The 17,161-nt window shown below is 34.9% G+C and overlaps 1 protein-coding gene across 3 annotated transcripts in view; it reads right to left on the reverse strand.

Annotated features, from left to right (window-relative positions):
- The window catches only part of LOC137643975 (la-related protein 1B-like), a 798,692-nt gene that overhangs the window by 192,710 nt on the left and 588,821 nt on the right, over positions 1-17,161 (reverse strand). For all 3 annotated transcript variants that reach the window (XM_068376809.1, XM_068376808.1, XM_068376807.1), the window contains one exon: positions 16,917-17,083. In XM_068376809.1, the coding sequence (XP_068232910.1) occupies positions 16,917-17,083 (167 nt within the window). The remainder of the gene's footprint in view (positions 1-16,916; positions 17,084-17,161) is intronic.

Here is a 17,161-nt window from a genome sequence, read left to right on the forward strand (position 1 = left end):
TTTTGTTCTTTCTATCACCTTATGTAACATTGGCATTGCTATAAAATTCCAGAGGACGTTGTGAAATCACAATCAACATACGAACTTCAAGTAAATAAACACATGCATTATAATTTCTATATGTCTTTGGAAACTTTGTGATTTTTTCGTAGCTGGTAGTTTTCACTCACCTACCCTCTACCAATGCCTTTCATTTCTGCCAGAGGTACGAGATTTCGAAACATGAGAGAGAGAGAGAGAGAGAGAGAGAGAGAGAGAGAGAGAGAAAGAGAAAGAGAGAGAGAGAGAGAGAAGAGAGAGAGAGCCTTTGGCTGATATAGATGACAGTTCAAATTGAGAGAGAGAAGAGAGAGAGAGAGAGAGAGAGTTGAACATTGTTATTATAGTATTTGTATAAATAGGAGTTTTTAATAATTTGAGAGAGAGAGAGAGAGAGAGAGAGAGAGAGAGAGAGTGAGAGAGAGAGAGAGAGAGAGAGAATACAAGTATTTGTATAAATAGCAGGGGTATATAATTCGAGAGAGAGAGAGAGAGAGAGAGAGAGAGAACTACGCATATGTCAAACTCAGTCATACAGACGACGCCATAAGGATGACGTCATCATTTAAAGACCGCTATTTTCATTGTTTGGAAAAATGATTGACTATTTGTTCTTTCTACAACCTTAGGTAACATTGGCCTTGCTATAATGTTCCCGAGGGCGTTGTGGAAACACAATGTACATACGAACTTCAAGTAAACAAACGCATACATTATAACTTCTATACATCTTTGGCTTCTGTTTTCTTGTTCTCCACTTACTTTTTGTTCTTTCTATCACCTTATGTAACATTGGCATTGCTATAAAATTCCAGAGGACGTTGTGAAAGCACAATCATCATACAAACTTCAAGTAAATAAACACATGCATTATAATTTCTATATGTCTTTGGAAACTTTGTGATGTGTTCGTAGCTGGTAGTTTTCATTCACCTACCCTCTACCAATGCCTTTCATTTCTGCCAGAGGTACGAGATTTCGAAACATGAGAGAGAGAGAGAGAGAGAGAGAGAGAGAGAGAGTGTGAGTTGAACATTGTTATTATAGTATTTGTATAAATGGGAGTTTTAAATAATTCGAGAGAGAGAGAGAGAGAGAGAGAGAGAGAGAGAGAGAGAGAATAAAAGTATTTGTATAAATGGCAGTGATAAATAATTCGAGAGAGGGAGAGAGAGAGAGAGAGAGAGAAAGAACTGCGCACCTGTCAAACTCAGTCATACAGACGACGCCATAAGGATGACGTCATCATTTAGAGACCGCTATTTTCATTGTTTGGAAAAATGATTGACTATTTGTTCTTTCTACAACCTTAGGTAACATTGGCCTTGCTATAATGTTCCCGAAGGCGTTGTGGAATCACAATGTACATACGAACTTCAAGTAAACATACGCATACATTATAACTTCTATACATCTTTGGCAACTTTGGCTTCTGTTATTGTAGGAGTAGACTTCATTCATCTACACTCTACCAATGCCTTCCATTTCTGCCAGACGTACGATAGATCGAAATATAAGTGAAAAATCGCTATATATATGCAAAATTACACACAAAGACGATTTTGTCAAACTAAGTCATGCAGACGACACAGTAAGGATGACGTCATCATTTAAAAACCTCTATATCTTCGTTATTTGTAAAAATAATTGGCTGAAACTTCTGGGGAGTATGTACGACATGTTTAGGCATACATAGAAGCAATAAAACGATTTTCGATTTCTGAAAGTTGTTATGTCAATACCCCATGGCGGACGGTCCCCTTAAAGGAGAAACTTCAGGGTCCGACTAATCACAAACAACTAAGGGCGAAGATCACCTACTTTATTTCCCAAAGCGGATCCTGACAGTACACCTGCAGGTCATGATCCCATGAAAGTTGCCTCTTCCCTGAATTTCTTCCAGTCGATGGACTTCGAAAGTCTTCGCTCTTTCACAGGCTGGAAGTCCTCCAGAGTGTTTTTCAAACACTATGCGAAGCAGGTGCACAAGCTTAAACGTTATGTGGTAGCGGCAGGTAGTGTAGTAAAATATGCTGCTTAGTGCTGCGTAGAACAGTGAGTTATTCAGGACTCTAACTCTATGGGTGCCTGTGTTGACCCTAGTGCGAAACATAGTGATTTTAAGTGCCACCTTGTGACACTACGGACTGTTCTTACATAAAAGGTGAAGTCACATAGAAACACGTGTGTCACATGTTTTTAACATGAAGTGTATGTAAGACTTTCTAGAAAGACTTTATGGTTTCTCTGGAACTAATGTCTGTAATGGCAAGTTTTCCTTTTCAGATTCCACACGCATTTCTATTGATGTCTTAAGTCTATGTTGCTAATTGCATTCCATTACAATTTATTACTTAATTGTATGCTAATTCTTATTTATCTAAATAAAATAGAATTTGTTTACCTGAGCGTCTTATTTCGCCCTCACAATGCAAATAAAAACACTGTTAGAGAATTTTATTTACCTCCTTATTTGAATAATGGTATGAACAATGTTATCATATTGTTCCTTATTGATACAAACTCATCTAGACCAAGGTCATTTGTTCCAACCCAATTGTACTTGCCTTCTTCTATCTGACCCTGGGACCGGCAGGTATCTCCGAGATTGGGCGAATTCCTTTATCAAGTAACTTCAAGATGTTCCTTACGTCCAAATAGGACTTCCCTGCTGGGGGAGCAGGAAGCAGTAACATGGTATATGCTTATCTGTAGTGACGTAACGGAAATGTCACAGGTCTCTATGGTCATCAGACCAAAGGAATATTGTCCAGAAGTCGAAGGCACTACAAAAGGGAAAAATCCACGATACAATAATTCTCTGGTACACTTTCATCAGGACGACATGGCTTGAGTTCGATCAAAATCTATTTTTGGGTGAGATAGCCATGTCGTCCTGATGGACCCGCCCTTTTTCTCTATTCCAGGCCTTGACAGGCCCCTCCCAATCTTATTGTATCATGGAGGTTAGCATAAACGCCAGAAGGAATGAGGAAGGCGCGCAACGGTGAAGTCAACCAAGATGGCGGCGGTTATGACGTCACAGACTACCGTAACAGTAACGAGGAAGGAAAACTTAGTAACGGCTCCTCCCATAACTTGGCGCTCTTCCCCCTTGAAGCGTTAACGCTATGTTGGGCGCAGATAGCTATGTGGCATGTCAAGCATACGTCCCGTTATTATACGATATCCTAAAGGGAAACCTTATGGGTACTCGTGCCAGAAGTTAGAATTCTGTGAAACCTTTAGTTTAATTCTCTGGGAATATCTACTGTAGTCATATATACCCTTAGGAAGCTACTGAAGGAACCTCCCATCAGGACAACATGGCTATCTCACTCAAAAATAGATTTTTCGCTTCGCTCAAAATCCGTTTTATGAGTGTGAAGCGATTGTCATGAGTACTACGTAGAGTAAATTTTATTCTACGCTGTTTTATTTAATACCTGGTAATAAATCGATATTTATCTAAATAAAGTAAACTAATAGGACAAATGTTTTCTTAGAAATAAATTTACCTTTTACATTATAAAAATGAAATACATTTGCTTGGTAAGTTAGTATTTTCATTCACTTCTTGCAAGAAAAAAAAAAAAGGGATTTACATATTTTGCAAGTCATTCTTTGTCGAGTGTCTTGTGACGTCATATTTCTGGCGGAAGCGCGCTGGTAAACCGAATGATTTCCTTTCATTGTGTTACATAGTAATCTTATTACAGTATTCCCATCATCGAAACACCGGGTAACGATTAGTGGTCTGTATTAGTAGTTATGAGAATAGTACTACTTCACTAATTTAAGAAAAATAGTCTGATGACGTCATATTTCTTGCTGAAGATGAATGGCAAATCAAGTGATTTCCTTTTGATGTGTTATTGATATTCCCATAATCGAAACATTGAGTCATCATACAAAGAATTTCTAATAATGTTCAAAGAAATGTGAACATTTAACAGAGAATTAAAAATCAAAATAACGAGAGAGAGAGAGAGAGAGAGAGAGAGAGAGAGAGAGAGAGAGAGAGAGAGAGAGAGAGAGAGAGAGAGAGAGAGCCTTACCTTACCTTATTGCCTTATTTTTTGTTTGTGTTCCCCCAGGTCCCTCAGTGTGAGGCACCTCGTATATCCACCAGAGAGTTGCTAATACATCTTCCGGTGTATTTTGCATCTTCCAGTCTTGGATGGTCTGGGATGCATCTTAGGTATTTATCGAGCTGATTTTTAAACGCATCTACGCTCACTCCTGATATGTTTCTTAGATGAGCTGGCAGCACATTAAATAGTCGCTGCATTATCGATGCTGGTGCGTAGTGGATTAATGTCCTGTGCGCCTTTCTCAGTTTACCCTGAATGCTTTTTGGCACTATTAATCTACCTCTGCTTGCTCTTTCTGATACTTTAAGCTCCATGATGTTTTCAGCAATTCCTTCTATTTGCTTCCATGCTTGTATTATCATGTAGCGTTCTCTTCTCCTTTCTAGACTGTATAGTTTTAAAAATTGCAGTCTTTCCCAGTAATCAAGGTCCTTAACTTCTTCTATTCTAGCAGTATAGGACCTTTGTACACTCTCTATTTGCGCAATATCCTTTTGGTAGTGTGGGTACCATATCACATTGCAGTACTCGAGTGTACTACGCACATAAGTTTTGTAAAGCATAATCATGTGTTCAGCTTTTCTTGTTTTAAAGTGTCTGAATAACATTCCCATTTTTGCTTTACATTTAGCCAACAGTGTTGCTATTTGGTCGTTGCATAACATATTCCTATTTAAAATTACACCAAGGTCTTTAATTGCTTCCTTGTTTGTGATTGTCTCATTATTAGGTCCCTTGTATGCATACACCATTCCTTCTCTGTTTCCATAATTTATTGATTCGAATTTATCGGAGTTAAATACCATCCTATTTATCTCCGCCCATTCATATATTTTGTTTAGATCTCTTTGTAGTGAGTTCCTATCTTCATCACAAGTAATTTCTCTACTTATTCTTGTGTCATCGGCGAAACTTCTCACTACGGAGTTTTCAACATCACAGTCTATGTCTGAGATCATTAATAACAAATAGCAGTGCAGCTAATACCGTACCTTGGGGCACACCAGATATTACCTGGGCTTCATCTGATTTCTCGTCATTTGCAACCACTATCTGTTTTCTGTTTTGCAGGAATTCTTTTACCCATTTTCCTATCTTTCCCACAATATTATGCTTTCTCATTTTTTTCTCCAATATGTTATGGTCTACCTTGTCAAAGGCTTTTGCAAAATCTAGATAGATCACATCTGTGTCTTTTTCATTTATCATATTATTGTATATGTTTTCATAGTGAGCTATCAGTTGGGTCTGTGTACTTTTTCCAGGTACGAAACCGTGTTGACCCATATTAAACAAATTATTTTTGACCAAATGGTTCATTATTTTCTTTTTAATTACCCTCTCATACACTTTCATAATATGTGATGTTAGACTAACAGGTCTATAATTGCTTGCCTCTAGTCTTGATCCACTTTTGAAGATAGGGGTTATATAAGCTAATTTATGTTTAACATATATCTCGCTCATATCTATACTCTGTCTTAGCAGTATTGCAAGTGGCTTCGCGATAGTGTTTGCAGTTTTTTTTAACAAAATCGCTGGAACTCCATCTGGTCCGGCTGCCGATCCATTTTTAATTTCGTTTATAGCCGTAACAATATCTGCTTCATTAATATCTATATCCGTTAGATATTCAACATTTTCTTCTCTCATTTCTGTTTCATTATTCTCATTCGCAATTCTTGGCGTGAACTCACTCTTATATTTTTCTGCTAATATGTTGCATATTTCCTTTTTTTCATTCGTTAGCCGTCCTTCAATTCTTAGAGGGCCTATTTCTATTCTCCTTTTATTCATCTTTTTTGCATAGGAGTAAAGTACTTTGGGGTTTCTTTTTATATTTTGAAGTGTCCTTTCTTCTAAGTCCCTTTTTTCATTTTCTTTCGACTGTATAATCTTTTGTTCTGCATTTTCTATCTTACATTTTATTTCCCTCATTTTCCACACATTTTTTTCTTTTGCAAGATTTTTCTTCCACTTTTTAATTTTCTGAAATAAGATCCTTCTGTCTCTTGGTATGTACGTCTTTTGTTTATTGTTTTTTTTCGGTACATATTTTTCAACAATTTTCTCCAGTATTTTGTACAGTATATCCGTATTTACCTGTATATTATCACTTATAAATACATTTTTCCATTCTTTATTCAGTTCTTCATTTATTTCTGACCATTTTATATTCTTACTGTAAAAGTTATATTTTCCATATCCTTCCCAAAGTTTTGTGGTTTTATTAATTCTGTGATCACTTGCTTTGGAATGAACTATCAATTCTATGACATTGTGGTCTGAAATTCCCGTGTTATACACTATTATTTCTTTAACATAATTCACCTCATTCACAAATACTAGATCTAGGACATTTTCCTTTCTTGTTGGAATGTGGTTTATTTGTTGCATATTATGTTCTAATAGCATATCTTGAAGCTTTTCAAATTGCCTCTTATCTTCTGCGCTACTATTACTATCTTTTTTATATGTATACATACAACCACTTTCTTCTATCCGTTCTTTCCAATCCACGAAAGGAAAGTTAAAATCTCCGGATAGGAGTATATTCCAGTCTTTATGGTTTCTACATATATCATCTATTTTTTCTATTATTATGTCAAACTCCTTAGTGTTTGGGGGTCTGTAAACTACAATATTCATTAGTTTTTCAAATTCAAATTCTACCGCAATCAATTCACATTCTGTGTTGCTGTATTTTTCACATACTTTTCCTTGATTTATGTCTCTTCCATATATTGCGGTTCCCCCTTGATTCCTATTTTTTCTGTCTGATCTATAAGTTTGGAAACCCTTTATCTGGTCATCACTGCCAGTCTCTTGGGAATACCATGTTTCACTTATATTTAATATATCTATTTTTTCAATTTGGGTTAGTTCTTCTAAGAACTCTATTTTCCTTTTAGAGTTACTCGTGACTAAACCCTGTGCATTCATTACTATTATGGTTTGTGTTTCATCCCCATTATTTAATATTGGTAATAATATGGATTCTCCCATGCTTCCTTCCTGTTCTGATATGATGTTCTTTTCTTCATTTCCCGGAATTCTGCCATTAAAAAATCCAACTTTTCTATTATATTTGCTCTTTCGCCTTCATATTTATTTGTGTGTGTATACCTGCAACTGTCCCCATATCTGCACCAACCCCTGGCATTATAGATGCATTCTTTGTAGTTGGGCTCTAAATGTGCAGGTTTGGGTTGAAAGGCCTCATATCTTGGGGCTCTTGGTTCAAAGCGCGTTATATACACGGCCTGCTTTTTTGTTTCTTTTTTTGTTTCTTTTTTGCTTTCATTTTTCTTTTCAGTTTGCTGAGTTTTCTTACATTCATTCATGGTTGCAGGATGCATATATCGACATTTTTTGTTGTAAATGCATCCTTTTCCTTCTTTTAGGTTTTTGCATATTTTTGGATGGAGATCTCTGCATTCGTCTCCATATCCGTCTAAATACGCACATTTACCATATATTTCATAATTATGGCATATCTTTGGATGCTTGTAGTAGCATCTTTCGCCAAATCTGCAATTCCCTCTTTTCAGCATATTGCAGACTATATCCTTCTTTTCTATTTTTTCTTGTTCTTGCTCTTCCCTAAAATTATGTAGGTCCGGGTAGAGTCTCTTGGGTCTATTATTTGTTTCCATCTGGTAATTTATTTCTCCATAAGTATGTTGTTGGATGGCATCATAGGTTATATCAATGATTTCTTCTGCATCCTTACACATATCCTGTTCATTGTTCTCTTCTTCTTCTTTTTCTTCTTCTTCTTCTTCTGTTTCTTCTTCTTCCTCTTCTTTATCTTCAACTATTTGCAGATTTAGTCTCGACTTAATTATATTTTCTATCCAGACTAAGCATGTTGAGCAGAATACCTTTGTGTCTTTATTTTTTATTTTTTGCTGTATTTCAGCACATGTGGGATGTGGGATGTGTTGGGACAAAAAAAAAAAGAGAGAAGAGAGAGAGAGAGAGAGAGAGAGAGAGAGAGAGAGAGAAGAGAGAGAGAGAGAGAGAGAGAGAGAGAATTAATTTTGAAGATATTTCGAATAAGAAAATTACGTAAACAATGAGAGATTAATTAAGAAGATATTCCGAATAAGAAAATTACAAACAATGCTATGTGCGCATAATCGCAGTACAGTAGCGTGACCTGGAGATCAGCTGATCACTACCGATAGTAAAACCAAAGTAATTAGCAAATATTTAAATGTTCCCGAAATTTAAAAGTAGCACATAAACATGCTTTATTAAGACCCTATTAAACACTATAAATTCTAGTGAAATATGAAGGCATAATTATAAAATAAATTTAAATACTGTATAAAGCTTTAAAAATGAACTAGCCGTACGAACGCACGTAGCCACACAGAGATATATGAAAACTATGATATCATGTAACGTTCTGGTGCTGTATATAATATTCATCTTGAATACATTTCAAATAAATTATGTAATTATATAAATACGCCATTTGTAAGTGCAATGGGGGACCGTCAGATCAACAGCACAGCTGATCACAACCAAAGGTAAACAAAAAAGTTGGTAATACTTAACTGCAAGAATGTTTCCAAAATTGAAAAATAGAATACAATAGGGATTTATTAGAGCATAAAATATACTATGGAACAAGAAAATTAAATAATGATATACAGTAAGAAAATATTGATAAAATATGACTTGGATGATTGCCGAATCATAACACAGCTTGATAAATCTACGGAAACTTCACTTTTTTAGTTCGACATACGCCGAAATCGACTTACGACGAGCCTCTCAGTCCCTATCTCCGTCGTAAGCCAGCGACCACCTGTAATGTGGTGTTTTTCTACGGTCTGGAACGAATTAAGCTATTTACATGTAAAACACGACTCGCTACACAAAAAAATCACATTACAAAAGCCCTAACAGAACCAATTAATTTCGTGTTGCGAGGCATCACTGTATTTTGAGTTTGAGAAAATTTGTAGGTAGTAGGTTGGCCAGGGCACCTGCCACCCGTTGAGATACTACCGCTATTGTGTTATTGGGTCCTTTGACTGGCCAGACAGTACTACATTGGATCCTTCTTTCTGGTTACAGTTCATTTTCCCTTTGCCTACACAAACAGAATAGTCTGGCCTATTCTTTACATATTCTCCTCTGTCCTCATACACCTGACAACACAGAGATTACCAAACAATTCTTCTTTGATCAAGGGGTTAACTGCCCTGTAATAGTTTAATAGTTCAGTGGCTACTTTCCTCTCGGTAAGAGTAGAAGAGACTCTCTAGCTATGGTAGGCAGCCCTTCTAGAAGAAGGACACTCCAAAATCAAACCATTGCTCTCTAGTCTTCGGTAGTGCTAAAGCCACTGTACCATGGTCTTCCACTGTCTTGGGTTACTTCTCTTGCTTTAGGGTACATTCGGGCACACTGTTCTATCTTATTAATCTTCCTTTTGTTTTGTTAAAGTTTTTATAGTTTATATATGAAATATTCAATTTAATGTTGTTACAGTTCTTAAAATATTTTACTTTAATTGTTAATTACTTCTCTTATAGTTTACTTATTTCCTTGTTACCTTTTTTTACTGGGCTATTTTGCCTATTGGAGCCTCTGGGCTTATAGCATCCTGCTTTTCCAACTAGGGTTGAAGCTTTGTAGTTAAAAATAATAATAAAGTATTCTGGAAAAGACCCTGGTCCGACAGCCAAATAGCTTTTGCTTAAGTATAAGAAGCTACAAATATTTTGGCATACCCATACTGACATGTGCTATGATGTCTCACAATAGATAACATACTGTACCAAAAAACCTGTAAGGGGTTGGAAGGTAGTAGCTTTGATAAGGTAAGCATGATGACTACTAGGTAAGCCACACAAAAATAATGGCATTTCCTCATTTTTACAAAATTAAAAAAAATTATCTCTCAATCAGTCTGTACATTTGTGTATCACGATTGTCAATTTGACGTCATAATGGTTTTTTTGTATTACAAAATCATAACAAATTCATTTTGGTATAGCCAGATTGCTATACTCTTGTTAACTTGGCCATACTTTGCGGGTAGCAAGATTTTTTAATCTTTTTTCCACGACCACTTTCTTAAAATAGACTTGACATATTTCATATTTTGGTAACTCTTGACTAGTCATTACAGTAATGCTATGGTCTATAAATGTGGTGATTCTTTTACCTTATACTTTGGACCCAAATGGTAATTTTTCTTTGTTTCTTATACAGAGCTAATTTCTTAGCTCCAAATTTGTCTATCTTTAGCAAGAAGAGGTTCGTTGTACACTTTAAGAATTGGTAATTTTACTCCATTAAGTAAATTTTTGTGGTAGATCTAGCCCTGCTGATTAGTGTCCAATTCCCGTAACTCCCATACCTAAAGTTTTTTTATGTCTTTTGGCCAAACCTCTAAATAGGTAAGCTGAAGGTAATAATTTGTTCCCTAGTTTGCAGTTTGGCTTTCATAAAGGACTTGGAGCATATGAGACCCTTCTTACAATTTCCAATAATGTACAGAAATCCCTTAATTGTGGTCAAGAAGTTCACATAATTGGCAATGATTTTAGTACTGCTTTGAACGTGTTAATCATGAGGCCCATGTTTTCAAACTCAAACAGTTGGGAGTAGGTGGGTCTTTTCTAAGCACCATTAATGAAATTCTGAGTAACAGATTGCAAAAAGTTGTTGATGGGCACCACGAGTATTGGAATGTGATAACTGAGGATTATTTTTCATACTATACATGATGGTACAGTAGGCAGCATAACTGATGCAACAAATTGCAAAATTCATTTTACGTACTTTGTTAGAAAATCTTGTAGGTTTGCAGGTTAGTATATTTTTTTCCAATTGTTGTTATTCTCTTTATCTGATAATATGCTTCAGTGATTAATTTTAGAAGGCACCACAGAGGGCATTTCCTTAGTGAATGTAGTGAATGGTCAATGTTGGTTCAATACTGTAATTGTTTATTAAAAAAAAGGAAAAAAAAAATAAAGAACTTTCCCATAGAAACATATGCAACTCTCAATGTGTGATATTTAGTGTTCACCATTCAATGGCAGCAGGAACTGCCGAGTGCAGAAATATTTGCCTTATAGGATTGTAAATTACTTTTATAGCGTTATATCAAAATCTATTATGATTAAACGAAATATAAATCATAGTGTTATATCAAAATCTATTATGATAAAATAAAATATTAATAAGATTCCAGTTGGTGTGAGAAAAAACCATAAACCCAACCCAAGTTATATGCGCGCTCAACTAAATTTTCTGAAAATCTGATACTCGAGCTATGATGTTTATATCACTTTATGAAAATTACATACTGACACGAGAGTAAGATTCAATGATGATAGTTTTTAATGTGTTCCTACTAAACAAGTTTGTAGATTGTGGTAAACCAATTATGTATTTTTGGGCATGCTAATGAAACGTAATGAATGGAAAACCCTGTTTAGGCTAAAACCATCTATATATTCAAACAACTAAATTTATTAAATAACAAGCTGAAAAATATATTCCCTTGATTACTGAAATGAGCATAATCGTTTAATTAGATGCCATATAACTTGGACTTGATTTTTTTCACACCCTTGTATCTTACGTTTCATTTAATAGATGCTAAACTTTGTTCATTATCAAAAGAAATCATGAAAACTTTCAATATAACGATATAAAAGTAGTGGCATTATTATTATTATTACTTGCTAAGTTAGAAAATCAGGATTATCACACGTAACAAATATTTGAAACCCCCTTTTGGGGTCATGTGAACGACCTCTGCCGGCTGTCATCGCTTGGGAATAGACACAACCTCAGCTTCCATTGGCGACAGAGGTCTGTTGCCCTCCCATTTCTGTTGACGAGGAATTTTGGCTGTCTCCTCTTTGTTCTTACAGATTGGTGGGAAAGCTACAGCCAGGAGACTTGTGTGAACTGCTTGGTAACAGAACGGACTCCTACCTCGACACCCCTAGGAAAGATGGCACCTACCCTAGGACGCCAAAGGACCATGTCTTGATAGTTTGCACACCTAGGAGCAGTTCAAGGAGAGCCATGATAGAAGGCTCACATCACTCTATTGTGCTAAGGGCACCCAAGCTAAGCCATCGATTTACACATACTTTTTTGGTGGTATGTTGAATTTAAAGTAAACTAGTTTCCTTGCTGTAGTCTTGCCCAGGAATTATGATGTAAACTCATTGAATGCGCGAGCACTTGTTAATGATTAATGAAAATATAACATATAAATAATGTTTTAAAGATGCTATCCAGAATTTTGGACTTAGAAAAATTATTGAAGTGCTCAAGATTGATGTAGTGAAATTTTTATTGAAATACATGTAAGTTTGAAAGATCAGATTTGCCACTGACTTATCCTGTTTCCTGAACTTGAACTTGAAATTAACAAAACTTTAGAAATAATTTGTTTGTCTGGGACAGGATGCTATAAGCCCAGGGGCTCCAACAGGGAAAATAGCCCAGTGAAGAAAGGAAACAGAAATAAGTAATTAATAATTAAAATAAAATATTTCAAGAACAGTAACAACAGTGAAAATAAATATTGCATATATATATATATATATATAAATATACTATAAAAACTTCAAAATAAGAGGAAGATAAATAATATAGAATACTGTGCCCGAGTGTACCATCAAGCAAGAGAACTTCAACCCAAGGCAGTGAAAGACCATGGTACAAGGCTATGGTACTACCGAAGACTATAGAACAATGGTTTGATTTTGGAGTATCCTTCTCTAAGAAGAGCTGCTTACCATAGCTAAAGAGTCTCTTCTACCCCTTACCAAGAGAAAAGAAGACATTGATCAATTATAGTGCAGCAGTTAACCCTTTAGAAAAAATTATTTGTTAATCTCAGTGTTGTCAGGTATGAGGGCAGAGGAGAATATATAAAGAATAGACCAGACTATTCGGTGTATGTGAAGGCAAAAGAAAAATGAACTATCACTAGAGAGATGGATCCAATGTAATACTGTTTGACCAGTCAAAGTTAATTTACAAATAACATTAAGGCCCATCTTATGCACTTGGAGCCTACTGCCATCAATGGTGAATGTTAATGTTACGTTGCCGCAGATGTTTCTACGAATTTTTTTTTTTTTTTAACTATTATTGCAACTAACATTGACCATTCACCAAGGAAATATCTTCTGTGGTTCTACAGTTAATAACATAAAAAGGATGACAATAATTGGAAAAAAAATATACTAGCTGGCAACTTCACAAGACTTTGTGGCAATACCTTCTCTAAAAGAACACTGTGTTCGTCCATTGGCTTCCACAACGGCTAATGCTGGGGGCCTAGAGTCATGGGCCCTGCCCTAGTAGGCAATGTCTGGCGATGAGGATATTAGGGCAAATTCCCTAACTAGTAGGCCATGGCTGGTAACTCATTAGTTGGGTAAATAATATTACATTTGTGTCACTGGTCGAAACTGAAGCCAAAGCTGATGTAGAGTCTGAACGGTTGGTTCATAAATGCTAAAATGAGAACTACCAACCACACCCAACCTCTCTGTTAAATTTAGGTGCATTTATAGTTGATTATGTTTAATGTTACAAAGATTTTACCTTTATATTTTACTGATACTTGGATGGTTTCATGCATCTTCGCTAAAATAATTGATAATACGGTATATGAAATGTTTCCACATTGCTTGAAATATACATAGGTAATGTTGGTAAGTTCTTTCACATTTCATCAGAGGGGAAAATGCACTAGAGCCATGAATGCTAAATAGAGGTGAGAAGCAAGATTACTTTTATATATATGGCTTCTACTATGTGTTGGATTCATCAATATTGACAACTGCATCGAAAAAATATTTTACCAAGTACATGAAATTTTCTTTCAGTTGCATTTTTCATGTTTAGGTAAATTTATTTATGCGGTACAATGAAATAATAAAAACATTATCACACCATAGGCACTCAAAACTCACTTAGCAACAGTTTTGTTTGATGTAATAAGGTACAGTACTGTGATGCCTCTTGATACGAAATTAATTGGTTCAGGAGTGGCTTTCTTCTTGTGATTTTTTCGTATGACGAGTCACATTTTACATATAAACCGCCTAATTTATTCATAGCCCTACAATAACACCACATCAAATTTTATAATAAAGTTATAACCACAGTGAAATACAGCAAAATAGATTTGAATCATTCAATATACTGAACCTAAATTTTAATACCTGTAAATGAAGTAGTTATAAGAACATAACACAATCATAAATAGAAAATAATACAATAAACAATATACAGTACCATATACTGTATAATGTACTAATATTACAGTTGCCCTTACTATATAAAAGTACATTTTCTCTCATGCATAAACAACGCGATTTCTCCAACTCGTTCATATTTTTACCTGTAACTATTTTATTATTATACAATATTCATTGGTGATATGTCAATAAATAAACATGATTTTTTTACACAATGTTTAAGCTATTTAATTGTAATAAAAGCAAGATTCAATTATTTTAATATGTACGTGAACTTTGTGGAGTGAATAAACTTTAATTATTCAGTAAAGTTTTCTTAACTGTTATTTAGTTCCTGAAATGAAAGATAAAGATATCGCTTGTTTTAATATGCATGGTAGCATTGTGTCCATGTACATACAAAAGAGTACAGTACTGTTCGTTGTGCTTTTTAATTTAAAATTTTTCTTATTGATATAAATTTAATTGTAAATAAAGTCATGACATCAAAAGAAAAAAATATGATACGATCTGTTATTTATTTACCGAATTGAAAGAAAAATATATCACTAATGTTTTGTTATGCATACTAGCATTGTGCGTACATAAATACACATACCATTCCATATGACAATGAAACAATCTCCAATAGATTTAGATTTGAGAACAAAGCCCTCAGAAGGATATCAGGAGTTGAATGGCAGGACATGATTAGATATGAAACTATAAGAGATTACTCAGAGTGCCATTTGTGGTGGACGACATCATAATGAGGGGTAGATGGAGATGGTTTGGGCATGCTCTTTAAACTCCAAGAGAGATTAGATCACCAAACATTCAGCTGGGCTCCACAAGGGACTAGAAGAGTTGGAAGACCCAGGCCTACATGGCTGAGGACTATGAAGCGCAAAGTAGATGATGATGAATGGAGAAGTATAGAATTAAAAACTCAGGATAGAGACGACAGGTGAAATCTAACCGAGACCCTTTGTGTCAATAGGCGTAGGAGGAGATGATGATGATGACTCACATAATACAGTATTGTTCATTGTTTTTCAACTTTAAAATGCATTTGATAAAAAATAGGAGAGCAGGATCTTACGGCGGTAACTAGCATCAAAGTAGGAGATAACCAATGGGAGAGCAGGACGATGGTGGCGAGATTACAATTTGGTGACGCGCGAATTTTAGAATTATTCTTCGTGCCGGATGAATCGCGTTACGTATTGTGAAGCGAAAAATCTTCACATTTCGTTTCTTATCATGAATTTCTTGTATACAGAAACTTTCGTGTCTAGAAGCATCACTGTACCAAGATTTCTTTTTGATAATAGAAAGATTATATGTTTAATTCTAAAGACAATTATCAGTACTTAAAATAAGTATAGAAGGCTATACTGTAATAGACAAATTTTAATAAAAAAAATGCTTTAGAAGCCAATAAAAGACAACTTTTACAATTGAGTAAAAATAGATTCAAGCACACCACAAAACCAATTCAGATACCAAAAGGAATATAAAAAGTTTTAAAAAATGACATACTATCTACGTGCAATTTTATTCGAAACCAAGTCTTTTAAAGACAGACACAACAATTATAAACGTCTTAAAGTATGACATACTATCAAGTGTAATTTTATTCAGAACCAAGTCATTTAAAGAAGTTTTAAAGTATGACATACTATCAAGTGTAATTTTATTCAGAACTAAGTCATTTAAAGAAGTTTTAAAGTATGACATACAGGTAGTATGATAATGATTTATAATATTTAACTTAAAAAATCACTACCTTGCTTCAATGGCTATAGAATCAATTAAGTTTTCTATACTAGCAGTGATAGCAACATCAGTTACTTATATAATCTTCCATGAGTGCCACATTTCTATCACCTAATTTTGGGAAGGCTTCCATTATTTATGATGGACAATAAATAATTCTTAAACTAATGAACATGGAGGCCATATAATTAATCAGTAATTAATGCAAAAAACAAAAATATTTGTTTTACCAGATACATATACATATAACGAAAGGCAGAAGAAAGAAAGAGTTATTAAGATGGAAAGGGAGTGACTTGTAAAACAATTAATGGATATCCCAGAGAGGGACTGTTAGTTAAAATGAGAAGTTAAATAAAAATATGGAAATATTACCTTACCCCTGGCCTGCAAAGAAGAAAGGTTTTGATTATATTATCCAAGCATGCCTTGACCATTCTATCTCTATTCTGGAATCTCTTAACTATCACTGCTCATTCTGTCACTAAACAATCACCTCTTCCACTGTTTTGCATACAGTAAATGTTGAAATTCTTTGCACCAAAAATTAGCAAGCCACTCACAGTTTCACTCCTTCTTACAGACTTTAGCCTTTTAAAAGTTTTGTATTCTCCTGTAAATCAAGTTTTTTTTTAATTTAGTTTTCACAATTTTAATTATGGTAAATTTATTACTTAGATTAATCTTACTGAGTATTTCTAATTTTTATAATTCCACAGCGTTGATGATGGGAAATCTCAACAGATTTGCTTTACTTTACCTTTTAGGCATCTAGCACGATACTTGTGGTACACCTGCTGTGTGAAACCATTCTCTTTAAGAAGAGAATGAGAAGGATGCTGGAAAGTTGGTAGTGACCCTGGTAGAGACCCAACTGATCCAAAACTACTTGAGAGTTGGTTTTCACTGGGGCTGGCATTTAAATCACTGCCACAGAAAAAGGAATAGATTACCAAAATGACAAATTTTAAAATAATTTGTAGTTTTCCTATGTATACATACCTG

This window comes from Palaemon carinicauda, chromosome 7, assembly GCF_036898095.1.
Source record: "Palaemon carinicauda isolate YSFRI2023 chromosome 7, ASM3689809v2, whole genome shotgun sequence".
NCBI classification, from domain to species: Eukaryota; Metazoa; Arthropoda; class Malacostraca; order Decapoda; family Palaemonidae; genus Palaemon; species Palaemon carinicauda.